This window comes from Oculina patagonica, unplaced genomic scaffold, assembly GCF_052425735.1.
Source record: "Oculina patagonica isolate OP01 unplaced genomic scaffold, crgOcupat unplaced188, whole genome shotgun sequence".
Lineage (NCBI taxonomy): Eukaryota > Metazoa > Cnidaria > Anthozoa > Scleractinia > Oculinidae > Oculina > Oculina patagonica.
Genome location: NW_027557933.1, coordinates 1 through 14,031, shown reverse-complemented (window position 1 = coordinate 14,031; position 14,031 = coordinate 1). Strand labels below are relative to the sequence as shown.

Below are 14,031 nucleotides of genomic sequence, written 5' to 3'. Positions count from 1 at the left end.
CGCAAGAAGGGGCAGCGTTGAAGATTGCAGCCTTTAATGTTCAAGTGTTTGGAGTAAGGAAAATGGAAAATCAGCTGGTTAAAGATGTTTTAATTAAGGTAGGGTATTTGTATTAACTGCTTAAACAGTCAGACTTCAAGCTTGAGTTTTCTGCGAGCGAAATGTCAAAGGCGCAGCGGTGACTTGACAACGAGTACGAGATTGAGTTCGAGTACGAGTTTTCAAACCAAATTCGTGTGCCTCCTATAATCACTTATCACACCAACTTATCCCTAACGTTTATTCATGTGTTAGTCAGCAACTGGAAAGAGTTATAGTTCGGGGGATACAGTTGTCTCGAAATTCCAAAGTCGTACTCGTACTTGATCTCGCACTCGTAGTCAAATCTAAAGGTCGCTTATCACTCATAGACAAAGAGGGCGAATAGTTTATTTGTTTTAGTGCACAGGACAACGATCAGAGAATTATATTGCTTGGTATTTTTAAACCAATTCAGTTTTCCCTGCAATATGAAACGGCTTTTGCTTTAATTTTGTTTCCAGATTATTTTGAGGTATGACGTCATACTGATCCAGGAAATTCGTTCTATCAACGATGATCCAATCAACGAACTGCTCGCGGATGTTAACAGGTGAACTGATACTGACTCGTTCCCAGTCTTCTCTCCTGAGAAAATTATAATACGTGGGGAATGATGGGAAGGAGGGAAGAGGGAGACTCTTTCTCTTCGTCTTCAGGCCATTAACTCTCGCGCCTTACAATTTCCCCATGACAGACCACTAAGAACGATTCAGAACTGATTAAAAAAGCACATAGGGCTCGACTGACTAAGAAGGACACGATTAAAGAAATAAAATAGGACACGCTGTCTATGAAATGTTGCGGGAGTGCATGAAGAGTACTTGCCACAGTTGCCGCGAAAACTGGTTAAAATTGATTGACTTCGCTAGACGCTTACTGCAACGAAAACATCGCGAGAAGAGACATGTATTATGAGTGCGTAGTTTTTAGTACAACTAACATGACTAAGTAAACCAATTGTGCTACAACCAATACAAAATTTCTGTTCTGATCGATCTCAGATTTTCATCTCCACCTGGGATCTACAAGATGGCGTTGAGTGTCAGGCTTGGACGCACAGTCAGCAAGGAGCAATATGCGTTTTTATACAGGTACGTGCAAAAAGGTAAGGGAGTGTAGGGTAAGGGAAAAATGATTGAGTAACAAAACAAGACTCCAAGACTGACTTATGGCCTTTACGCAGATGGGGAATTGGGCCGGAAGCCTCCAAAACACTATCTCTGCCATTGTCTGCAAAATAGGAATCATGTATTATCTTCTACAGTTCCATTATCCGTCAACATTTCAGTTTTGAGGTGCAAGCTGCGACTTGTAACTGATAAAAGCCGTATTGACCCGTTTCTTTCTTCTTATTAGGAGCGACAAGGTAACTCTTCAGGACAGTTATGTCTTTGACGATGGTGACGAAAGCACTAACACGGATAAATTCCAACGAGAACCATTCATCGTTCGCTTCAAAGCACAGAATACTTGTAAGCTGAGCATCTTTGTTTCACCTCCCCTTACAATCCTTTTACCTTTTGGCAAAATATACAGCCACTCGAGAAGTTTGCGAATTTTAGCAGCCAATCAAAAATTATCGAGAACACTTCCCGGCATTATCGTTTGCGGTCCCCTGCTGTTTCAATAGACCTTTTTTCGCTTGGGCGGGCTGTTTTCCCATTACAGACCACGTGATGTTCTCTAGAGAATTTTCCTTTTATCCACATAAAATTTATTCATTCATATACACGCGACTATTTGAAAATTTGAAAGCAAGAATTCTCAAGAGTATCATCACATGGTCTGTAATGGGGCAACAAAACGCCCAAGCGAAAAAGGTCTATTTGTTCTTCCCGGCAGAATTGGTAAGCAGTTAGAACATTGTTGGGCCAGCAAGGGAAGGCGGGCCGGGGCTTAGCGTACCTTATGTTGCTTAGCAACGCCACTGACAGAAAGCGCTGACTCTTTTCCCGACTGCCCGCAAAAACGCGTGCTATACGTTCGCTTTACTTTAAGCTCCTATAGACCTCAAAGCAAAGCAAAACAAAATAAAACAAAACAAAACATGAAGTCAGGCAGTATAAAGAATATTAAGACCTAATTTACGGGACTTCTTATCATTTAATCATTCTCATTTTTAAAAAGACGTGTCCGACTTCGCAATGGTCGCCATACACGCATCTCCATCAGAAGCAGTTCCCGAAATCGACCACTTAGTTGACGTTTAGACGACATTACACGAAGATGGAGCTTGAATGACGTCATGATCTTAGGTGACTTGAACGCCGGCTGTAGTTATGTCATCAAGTCCGCCTGGGAGAAAATAAGGCTCGCCACAGACAGACGATTTTATTGGCTGTTTTCTGATGACGTAGACACCACCGTGGCAAAATCTGATTGCCCGTATGACAGGTACGTTAGCTCAATACCGAAGAGTGACTTTCTTCTGGTGAACTTTCTTTGTTCATTTGTTTCTTTTTGTTCATAGTACTTCCCATTTCTTTTCGACTTTCGAGAACTGAAACAACGAATTACAATTTTTCTGCATTTTAGTTTCTGACATCAGTGACTTTACTTAAGTCGCCTGCCAGTGAAGAATAATTCGAGCAAAATAAAAATCTACTTATATTAAAAATAAGTATGACTAAACGTTTTCGAAAACGTTTAGTCATATTGTTAACAGTTTTTAACCTTATTTTTAATATATATTTTTATCGGCGAAATGTACATAAAAATCTTCTTGTTATAGTGAATTACCGTAAGTTAGGGCTTCTGTAAATTAAGTTTTGCACAAATAGCGTTAACACACAATGGTTAATATATTGTACAATGTTGAGTACTGCGACCTTATAAGCCTGCGAACAGGCTCCAGAGTGGGACAGGGCGAGAAAAAAACAAAAACAAAACAAATACGCGAGCAAAGCAGGCGGACAATTTATTTTAGGCCCAGCTCTACTTGGGAGCCTGTTCGCAAGCTATGACCTCATATGGTGATACGGGTCAGACGGCGAAGAAAAGTATTGTTCTAAAGCGCACAGTTGTTTCAATGCAATGGAAATCTTACCGTTTATTCCAAATTTTAACGTGTTATTTCTCCTGTAGGATGGTGGTCGCTGGATACAACATGATAAGAGGAGTTTTCGCAGACAGTGCGAGTGTATTTCGTTATGACGAGGCTTATGGACTTAATCAAGAACAGGTACATTTCTTCATCGCACCAGATGGTATTTTACACAGGGGAATCACCTAGGCTGCTGTTGGCCATCTTCTAGTGGGGTGTGACGTATTCGATAGATAGGGGCAGGGCGGCGTGGTTGGAAGTGGGGAGGGGTGTTAATGTTTGATCCGGCTTGTTAGAGCTCGGTAGCCAATCGGTGGGGCATTTTTAGAGTTTTCCTTCTTTGGTAAGTTTTTTGAGCGCACTAGACAAATGATTCACTGTTGTCGTCACTATTCTTATTGCAGGCTGAAGAAGTGAGCGACCATTGGCCTATTGAGATACAAATGAAAGATTACAGTAAGTAGCTTTTAATTTATTTCGTGTCGAAGACTGAGAGATCCTGAGAGAATCAAACTCAAAATTTAACGGGCAGAGCCATTCCATTTTAGTCACAAGTCGTCGTTCTATTGCTTTGCTTGAATCTCTTTTAGGTTTATCTCACAAGTTTTTGTGAGACTTAAAGCAAAGCCAAGTAACTTGAATGACTATTCAATTACTGAATCCGTCCTCAATGGTAATGATATTATTTTTTCTTTAAAGCTTACAAAGATGAAGAAATGTTCTTCCATGAGTCTATCAAGCTCGCCAACAACGACAGCCGTATGCAGCCGGTGTCAAAATATTTCATTTTCTCACTGCGCTCTCCTACAAAAAACCTACTACTGTCCCAAGGTTTCTCTCTAAAAACAACTTACACAGCAAGTGGAAAAATTGACGAAATTACACTTGGAAAAGAAACTGGCACAGCCGAATTGGCAGTCAATGCTATCCAGGCTTTCCACAAGTTTTACCCAACACTGGTCTCCGCCTCACAGGTAGCTGTGAGCAGACGGAAGATCTTCAAGATTGCACAGACTCAACATGCCGGATGCGTTGCGAAAGAATGCGAGACAACAGCTGTTTACCAAATGCTCTCCAATAGCTGCAATGATATAAAGGTGCCAACGATAAACTCGGTTCAACTTGTCTGTAGCGCATCACTCGGCTTGTGTAAAATAAATATTATAGCGGCTTGATAAGTCAGTGGAGAGCTCTGTAGTTTTCGCTTCTCGTACCGTTTACCCTTCTTTAGTGGTTCGCGCTTGTTTATTTATTTCTATTGCAAAATATTACGAAATGCTGCAGCCTTTTTTCTCATTTTCTCCCCCTTTCTTCTCCCGGTATCCGGTCGATTAGCCTCCGAGACGATAAGCCCTGAATTGAAGTCAATTAGTTCCCAATTTTTTGGCTTCTTAAATGAAGTCTGAGCAGAGGAATAAAATCTCCTTTGGATATTTCTCGTTCTTTAAGCGTTAGTGACTGTAAACCGTGAAAGATCAAAAATTTATTTGGGGGCTAATCGACTTCAGTTGGGGACCAATCGACTCGGGGCTAATCGTCTTGAGGGGTAAATGACCTACATTCCTTCTCCCGCCTCCCAAACCCCTCCCACTCCCTTTTCTCCCGGGCTCCCATCCCCCTCCATCGACCCTCCACGTCAGTTTTTCCCCAAGTTAACGTGCGTCAAAAGTAGAGACAATGTGTGAGGCTTGCCTCTGTGGAGCAAGTTAACCACGTTCCATTTTTTCGCAGACACGTGCCGTCCATATATTTTATCCTCTTTTTCACACTGTTCATTCGTCAGCATGTAATTTTAGCGTCGATTCTTCGAAATCCCTCGACTGCGAGAAGTCGGTTTTTTTGTTTCTGAAATGCTACGCGCGATTGGAAAAGTTGAAAATATGCAAACGAGGTTAATGGCGTCCGCGCTTCTCGCAGCTTCGTCGCTCGCTCGAATTCGCATTTTCGCGTCGCACGCTTGGAATCTTTTTCTGCTCGCAGTCTGACAACCCTGGCTGCATACTTTGGGCTTAGGGGCTTTTGACGCGGATTTTAAGACTTTTGAACAGCCAAATCTTTATGTGTCGTAGGAAACCTAAAAAAATTGCTATATTAGAGCACTAAAACTATTAAAAACCATCTTTGGCTGCGGATGGGCTAAGATGGAAATGGATTGCGACTTGAAAAAGTAAGGCTTACTTTTTCCAGTTGTTTCCGCGCGTCTTCAAAAAAAAAATACTTATAGCGGTAGCTTGATTTCTTTCCCAAATTAAGGTTCAAAGATCATGTTTTTCATGGGTTAAGTTGACTACCACTAAATTCAGAACAGTTCAGACAAAAAATCTGGACAATTCCCGTGACGTAGCACCTTTAAATTTGGTCAGAATGAAATGAGCGCGCCAACAGACGTCTGTTTAGGAGAAACTGGCAGACGGGGGAGGGGTGGGGAACTATCTAGGAGGACGTTTATGAGGAAGGAACTAATAACACACGTGTTGGTACATCGAAGTTTCAAGTTTAATAGTTAAACCTCTTCTTATTCTCAAACATCATATGGCTCATTTTAACCTTGTACCTAGATCCCTCTCTTGCGCCACGCAAGAGAAGGATCTGGGCACGAGGTTTGTTTAATTACTAGGCTCTGCGCGAGCTATAGTTAAAACTATTTACAGATAAATGCGTTTAATGTGTATGAATGAACATCAAGTTCGTATTGTAAGATATGACATCATTATGATAAATGCATAGTAAAAAGTACTTAAAACTATTTACAGGTTAAAAGAGATTGTTCTTGTGTCTGTATGTACACGGTTGATTATAATTGAGAACATCCTTGGAAAAAGGAAAGACCATGTTCTTTCCTGTTCATATTAATTAACGTTCTATTACAGTATCACAAATAACTTGAGAATAATATCTTGTATAGATACAGCAGTAAATTTTTTCCTTGTTGGACAATATATTACGAATATACAATGGCTTGGTTTGAAAGATAATTTTGTTAGTTGGCGTAATGCAGTATAATCTGTTTGACTAGTCAGTATTTGGAGAACAATTCTAAAGATAAACTATTCTAAAAGGTGGCTTGTCTATGTATTGGATCCAGGGCTCTCTTACAAACCATTCTTCAGGTTGAATCAAGTCTTAATTATTGCAGTATTTTCTGCCTTTAAATAGTAGCGAATTGAATTTGAGGCAAAAGTATTGCAGTACATGTATGGTTTTCCAAACTTAAAATTACAGCAAATGTCAGAGACATATAAAACATATACTGGAGCATCAGGATAAGACAGAATTTCATATTGTCCACTTAATTCTCTCATTACCAAGTTGAAAAACTAATTAATTATTAATTTTTTTTGAAAAATACAAAAAAAACACCAAACAGTACCACGTGAAAGTACTGTCCAATAGATTTCATTTAAACGTTCACACAATGTGGTTTTATCACGAGCAATAAAAGTCAAACCCATATTACCGGTACTTCAGTCACATGGGATTTACCAGAAGTGCATGGGGTGCCCTCCCACTCTCCCCCCCGCCCCCCTGAATAACACATGCACTTCAGAGCACCATTCATATCACTGTAATATAGATCATTGGGATCACCTACTTCTTTCTCAATAAAAAGTGATAAATATAACACTTGGGGTAAATAAAATAAATGTATCTACATTCAGCAAGTAAATAACAGTTATCAGAAGTAAGGTACAACAGTGATAATATAACTCATTAACCAGCGTGATAAGAACTTGTTATTACCGAGAAGTCGATTTAGAAGTCGTGAACCGTGCACAAGGTTTTGATGTGTAAAGTGCCTTGGTTCACCCAAGTTTTCAGTTTCCATGCCGAATTTTCACCATTAACGCACCCTTGCATTTGCATAGCACATGAAATAACAAACCTTCATGCAAAACAACTGCACAACCAATCAGGATGACCATAAACTGAAATTTTATAACACTGGTAGTTGTTAAGGCAATACTGAGACTCATTCAGCAACCAGTAAGACACACCATGCCATCTTTGGGGGAAAGACGCACAACTGCATTGTCTGAGAAGACAGTTATTTTTGTTGTACGGGCCATTTGCTGCTTCATACACAAATCCTGATTGACAGCACCTGGAGCTCCGAGTTCCTTGACTCAGTGGCGTGTGCTTTATGGCCAATCATATCACAGATTGCCTGATCACCGGACAAGCCTTAGATTGCAATATTAACGTTTGTTTATATTATTGACTCTTTTGAAGATGGTTTGATGTTGGTGTTGTTTACCACAGTTGTCACAGCAGGAGAATGTTCAGATCCAAAATTTGAAAGCGAGTGAAACTGCACCACTCTTTCCGCAACACACTGTGCAGTCAGTCGCGCCTCGGCGTCTTGATCCCAACACTCCTCAATTGTTTGAAGGAGACCAGCCATACCCTGTGTAACAATAATAATAATAAAGAGAAATCAATATTCATATGTGTGAAAGTACGGTACTGCTCTCAGGGTTTTCATTAAGAATTGTAATAGCAAGAGAATAGTGTTATTTAACCGGAGAATGATTTCTAAAGGTTCTGCATCTTAATAGAAAAATAGGTGCAGGCCTTTGAAATTTAGCCGGAGAATTCTACGTAGTAGCGGGAGAATTCACCGATCTCCGATGCCTAATGAACACCCTGTGCTCTTAATGAGTCACGCACTAGGGCTTCAAAGTTATAACACCTTGTACAGCAAAATAACCAATGACACTTGGAAGTACAGCTCAATAGCTTTAATTTAGGGTTTTAGAACCACTATTTACAACATTAAAGTCCCACGTGAAAGTACTGCTCAGTAGCTTTCAGCACTATTGGAGAAGACTGCTAATCTGCTTTCATTTGAATGGTCACACAATTTGGTTTCATCCACAAACTAAAAAAGTTAGAACTACTTCTTACAGCATACCCGTTACCATGTGAAAGTACAGCTAACAGACTAGATGCAGTTCATCCAACTGTTTTTATACAATTAGAACCAAAGAATACTAAAACAACATGGTTTAGGAAAAAGACTGAGGATAATTAATCTGATGGAGAGTAAGAAAGTAAAAAGCGTTCTCTGGTAAAATATTTTAAAAATTATTAGCTTTCGACAGCCAGACTGCTGTCTTCGACGGATAAAAATGAAGTGAACACTTCACTTCACTTCATTTTTATCCGTCGAAGACAGCAGTCTGGCTGTCGAAAGCTAATAATTTCTAAAATATTTTACCAGAGAACGCTTTTTACTTTCTTACAATGAATCCTGGTCTCGGATCTTCAATATTTTTCTGATGGATAGTGTTGGCCACCACTTGAAGCAAAGAATAATTTTGTCTTACCGTGTGAACAAACCAGTCTTGCCTCAGCTTGGGTCTGATCTTTCTGTGTACCACAGCTTGTTGCATGTCCTCTAGTGATGGATGTGTTCCTACTTCTTCTTCAAACGGCAACCTGTATTCATCCACAGGGCCTGAGGAAAAAAATGTTGTTTGTTGTTTACACTTTGTTGATTGATTGAGTATTTGGGAATAGAATGTCCAGGCTGGGCCAGTGGGGTTCTTGATAGAAATACACATTCTCCTTCCCAGAGCCGCAAATCAAATCAACCGTTTTTTAAAATCCATTCGTTGAGAGGGATTTTCCTATGGTTGATTTCATTGGCTTGATTCCCAGAGCCACTTGTTCCTCATGCCCCAAGCTCAGCTGGCTAAGAGGGACAAGTGGCTCTGGGGATGAGAATAAGTAATACACTGCTTCCACATGTGCTACCGTTGAATGCATCTACCAGTGAACGCACGCACTAAAAACATGTTTTCAAATGACGTCAAACGTCAGCGTTTCAGATGTCAAACTTTGAAGTTTAGCAGACCGTAACGCGAACTTTTGCACTCAAAATACTCACCATAAACACTGAGTACGGGCGAAACTTTACACTAGAAATGATTCAAGTGAACCTGTGTATGCATATCGACACAGATCAGCATCAGTTTCTCAGAAGAGGTTTCTATATCTAATCTTTTTGCCATTTCGAAACCGGAATGCAAGGCTGTGCTCTAGCGGTGCCCGGTCGCCTCAGGCGACTAACATTTGCTCTCGGGCGACCGGAAAATAAAACTGGTCGCCCGGCCGGGCACCCGGCCCTCTTGTTCGCCGTTCCACACTGTAGTGTAGCAGGAGATTGACTGTAAAATTATGTTTTTGCAGATTGATTATGTTTTTCACGGGAAAATAGCCTTCCACACATTACGGAATCAAATGTTTACGCTTGCCGGCGCTGTCAAGTTCGTTCCACATGATTTAACACGAGCTTGACTTTGCACGTGACGGACCGCACGAACATTTTAAAAAATATAATAATTTGGGTTGAAAATCTTGATTTTTTTCTTCGAGATGGTTTAGTTCCCATTTATTTTGGTATATCAATAGTTTTTGTAAGCGCAGTGAGTTAGTGTTAGCATGAAATGAAATTCTTCACACATGCAAATTTCTGCGTCTGGAGATGTTTACAAAGGAATAGATTAATTTAGCGACGACTTGTTGCACTCTAATTAAAGCAAATCTCGATAAAATGTTGTTGTCATTCAGCTTAATGGAATTTATTTGTTTTACAACTTGATTTACTGTGGTAATTTCAAATGAAATTTCAACGATATTTATTAATAGAACTTTGGAGATATTTACGCTAATAAAGGAATTTTCGTCGGATATCACAAGTTTGTCAAAATGCAGTGGCCGCTAAAAATAGTAACAATCACTTCGCCGTGTGTGAAATTAAACCCTTGTGAACTGCAAAAAAGATTTTAAATGTAAGATTGTTGGCAGTTCCATAAATTTCTGCATGTTTAAATCAGTCCGTTTCTTTATCCAATTGCATGGCTCAGATTATCATTCAAATGGCGGTTCTTTCAGCCGTCACAAGAATAGAAACTCAACCTATTTATAATTAAATGTTCTTTCTTATATTCTTGCGACTTTCTTATTTTTTTTAAACTCTCGACAAATAAACCGATGAAACAAGAAAAGCTTGCAATTAATGATTTTAGCCCTAACTTCTCAGGCGTTCTTTTATGAAACTAGATAAGGTAAAAAATTTTACGAAAAGGTAGAAATTCTAATGTTTTGGCGCGAAAATTTCGATGGGTTTCGTATGACAGGCATACTGGAATTCACACTTTTTTGACTCACAATTCATAGTGAGTGTGCTGTGAAATAAAATCAACAACAAATTTTAATTGGTTATATGATTTAAATTTATTGTAAATTAATTATTAACTTATTAAACCATGATAATATTAATAAATTAAATAATAAATTAATTGAATAATTAATTAGTTTGGGCGACCAACCTGAAGGGCTGGGCACCCTACCTGGCAGGGTTGGGAGCCCGAAGGGCTCCCAGAAAATTTCCTTAGAGCACAGCCTTGAATGTGTTGAACTTTCAGCGCGAAAGTTGCCGTTATGGTCTGCTAAACTTCAAAGTTTGACACCTGAAACGCTGATGTTTGACATCATTTGAAAACATGTTTTTGGCGTGTGCGTTCACAGGTAGATGCAATCGACAGAAAGTTGTTCGTTTCAAGAGTCATGTTTATCAAAATCTCAGGAACATAAGGTAAACTTGCATTTGTGCCAACTACGCAGTGGACTCCCAACTTCTGGAACCCTTGATTTCTCTAAACTCTCATTAACTCGAACTGGCGGAAGTCGTTTCCCTTGCATTGGCTTCTTTCAATCAAGCACTGCAATTTAACCCCCAATGTCTCAAACATCCTGATATTTTGAACCGATTTTCGTTTCCCTTAGAGGGTTGAGAAATTGGAATTCCACCGTATTTCCAATCATTCTGGGCCCAGTTGTTCAAAGGGTTGATAATGCTATCCATTAGATAAATCGCTATCCAGTGGATAACTTTGAAACAAAACCTACTTCACTGATAGTGATTTATCCGGTGGATAGTGTTATCCACCCTGAATGTCCAGAGGCTACCCCCCCACCATTATGACCCAGATCAGCACTCAAACCCTTGGCATCTTGATTTAATATGCTAACCAATAACTGTAGCTCTCACATACAAGTAGAGTGCGATGTTTATGTGCATAAAATTACACAATCAGCAGTTACTAACTCACCATCAGCAGCAGTACATCTTGAGGCCAATTCCCAAAGAACAAGGGCAAATGCATACACATCGATGTGCAGAAATGATTCCCGTGTGAAGCTGATGGCTCCCTCAAGCACTTCAGGTGCCATGTAACGTCTTGTACCCACCTAAACACAATCAACACTTCTTATAAATTTTTGTAATCAAATTATTATGACGCTTTGGTAATCATTAACATGATACTGAGGACACCGTTAATACCTTATTGTTAATTGTTTTCACGGGAACTTAATTTCGTGAAAACGAAACGGGCACATTTCGCGGGACTTAATTTTCGCGATTTGGCCAAAAATACGTAATTGACATAAAAAATAAAATAGAAAACATTTGAAATAAACTTTGGCAGGTCTTTAATTTTGCGATTTAGTAAATCGCGAAAATTAAGTCCCGCGAAAATAAGTGACAATAAGGTAACTGCCAAAATGATTTATATTTCACTTACCGTATTTATTCGATTAAGCGCCCTGGGCGCTTATTAAATTTTTGGACCTTGAGGGTGGGCGCTTATTCGAGGTGGGCGCTTATTTGAGGCTGGGCGCTTATTAAATTTTCACTATTTTTAGCAAGTAGTACGTTTATTTTGCAAGAAAACAATGTATAATAACTAAACGCGAAGGTGTACGAAAGCTGAATTTTTAATGTTCATTGAAAGTTTCAGTAAAAAAAACTAAAAAAAACTCGGTCTTCGCGATAGTCTCTTAGTAGTACTTAGTCAATTTTAATCTCAACTTTAACAATAGTCAAACTTTCCTCTTGTGCCCTCATTTTAGGGGGGTGGGGGTGGGCGCTTATTCGAGGCTGGGCGCTTATTAACTTTTCCTGCCTACAGGGTGGGCGCTTATTCGAGGTGGGCGCTTATTCGAGGTTGGGTGCTTAGTCGAATAAATACGGTAATCTTGCCATTATCCAGATCAATCAGCTACCTTATTGTTACTTATTTTTGCGGGACTTAATTTTCGCGATTTTCAAAAAATCGCGAAATTAAAGACCCGGAAAATTAATTCTAAACGATTTCTATTGTATTTTTTATGCTAATTATGTATTTTTGGCCAAATCGCGAAAATTAAGTCTCGCGAAATATTCCTGTTCCATTTTCGCGAAATTAAGGACCCGCGAAAATAAGTAACAATAAGGTAGTCTATAGACTTGGTAAGAACCATACTCTAGCTGAATGTGTACAGAGGGTCTCTACATGTACATGGTTTGAGTACCAAATAGAAATACCAAAAATCTCGATGATTTGGTAAGTGCAGAATGCAATATGGAACAATTGAAAGTATGATGTTTTATATATGTTCGTGTTTATTTGCTTTACTTTACTTTCGGAAAAACTGTTCACAGGCTACTTGTATTCTTTCCTAGGTGTTCCTTACGTTAATCTTTGCAAACGTAACACGACACTTTCGTTCGTTTGTAACAAAATACTTTTGTTTTCCTTGAAAATGCCGTAACATGAAACTCTTGTTTTTTGTTTGTTTTACGGCGACATCGATGACATTTGTTTAATTTAATTAAGTTACGGTTTAAACTGCACGAAAGACGATTCTCAAAACTAAAGAACAAATCTAATCAAAAAACATCTTTTTCGAAAGGGTTTTTAAAACGCAGTACAGCTAGGATATTTGTTTCCTGGTTATCAGGTGTTCACGCCGAAAATCCCGGTGCAAGTTTTTGCATACCTAATTACGATTTACGAAAGCGCTGTGAACACGTCACACGCTCACTCAAGCATGAAGCCGAGAAGCACGTAGTGTGAAGATTTCTTTCAAGAAATGTCGGAACCGTCACGAAAGCATGTTCAAACACTAAAGCGGCAGAGGTTTTACAAAATAAAACGGAGGTTAGTTCAACCGATGGAGAACAAATAAAAGGAAAGGAAGTGACGGATGTAACATGATATTGTTGTTTTTTTCTCGCAGATCGCTGTGATGCCTTTTAAGTCTAATTAAATTAACGCCACGGATTCTACAGGAATTCAACCGCATTGAAAAGCACACCACGTTAGGCTTTAATACAAAATTTCTAAACACGTCACTGTTATTTTAATTTTCGATAGCTTGAATTTCAGTTTGTTATTGAAACAGCAAACGAGATACTTTTGTTTTTGTCAAAAACATGTAACATACTTTTGTTTTTGTCAAAAACGGATGTAACATGATGTTTATGGTAACGTGATTTATTTTCTGCAAAGAAGGCGACATTGATTATAACACAGATGTTATCAGGTTATCAATTAATTATGAGATGCTAGATCACCTTTTCTAAGAAAACAGCATTGCCATATCAAGAAATATTTCACATGATCTGCTATGACGCCTTACTGTCTAATTCAATTAATTTGTGGTTTTAACTTGGGGCCACGGAGTCTACACGAATCCTTCTGCAGAAGAAAAACGCAATGTTCGTGATGAAGACTGATCTGCGCATGCGTTTAGCACAAAGTATTTTTTCCAGAAAGAATTGTACCACAAGGAGAGCATAGTGCTTTCTGAAACAAATATATACCTTGAGTTCTTCAATTGTAAGTATCGTAATGGACTCCCCGATTTACCAAGGGCACACGGTCAGGTGCTCTCCATCCCCTCCCCCTTTACAGAAATAATTAATTAATTGATATTAATTAATTAATTGGTGATTAAAAGTTTACACCGCGTTAGCGGTTTAGTGGCTTAGTGGTTTAGTGGTTTAGTGGTTTAGTGGTTTAGGGGTTTAGCAAGCGCCAACCCACCAAACCATCACAATAGTGCATTCTGCACTA

At 39.1% G+C, this 14,031-nt stretch overlaps 2 protein-coding genes across 2 annotated transcripts; one reads left to right on the top strand and one right to left on the bottom strand.

Moving 5' to 3' along the window:
• Positions 1-5: 5 nt before the first annotated feature.
• LOC144640110 (deoxyribonuclease-1-like) lies at positions 6-4,299 on the top strand (the record flags this gene model as incomplete). The annotated part of the gene is given in 9 exon segments (XM_078499326.1): positions 6-98; positions 543-631; positions 1,083-1,172; positions 1,438-1,553; positions 2,209-2,286; positions 2,289-2,475; positions 3,166-3,262; positions 3,529-3,580; positions 3,824-4,299. Coding segments are annotated over 9 exon segments (1,278 nt in total), but the record flags the coding sequence as incomplete, so codon positions are not given.
• A 1,297-nt stretch (positions 4,300-5,596) lies between these two features.
• LOC144640112 (activin receptor type-2A-like) lies at positions 5,597-11,436 on the bottom strand. The gene is made up of 3 exons (XM_078499327.1): positions 11,242-11,436; positions 8,452-8,582; positions 5,597-7,529 (listed from the first exon to the last, which is right to left on the bottom strand). Exons 1-3 carry the CDS (start codon positions 11,360-11,362, stop codon positions 7,332-7,334), a joined length of 450 nt encoding a protein of 149 aa, XP_078355453.1. The 5' UTR covers positions 11,363-11,436; the 3' UTR covers positions 5,597-7,331.
• Between the last annotated feature and the right edge of the window lie 2,595 nt (positions 11,437-14,031).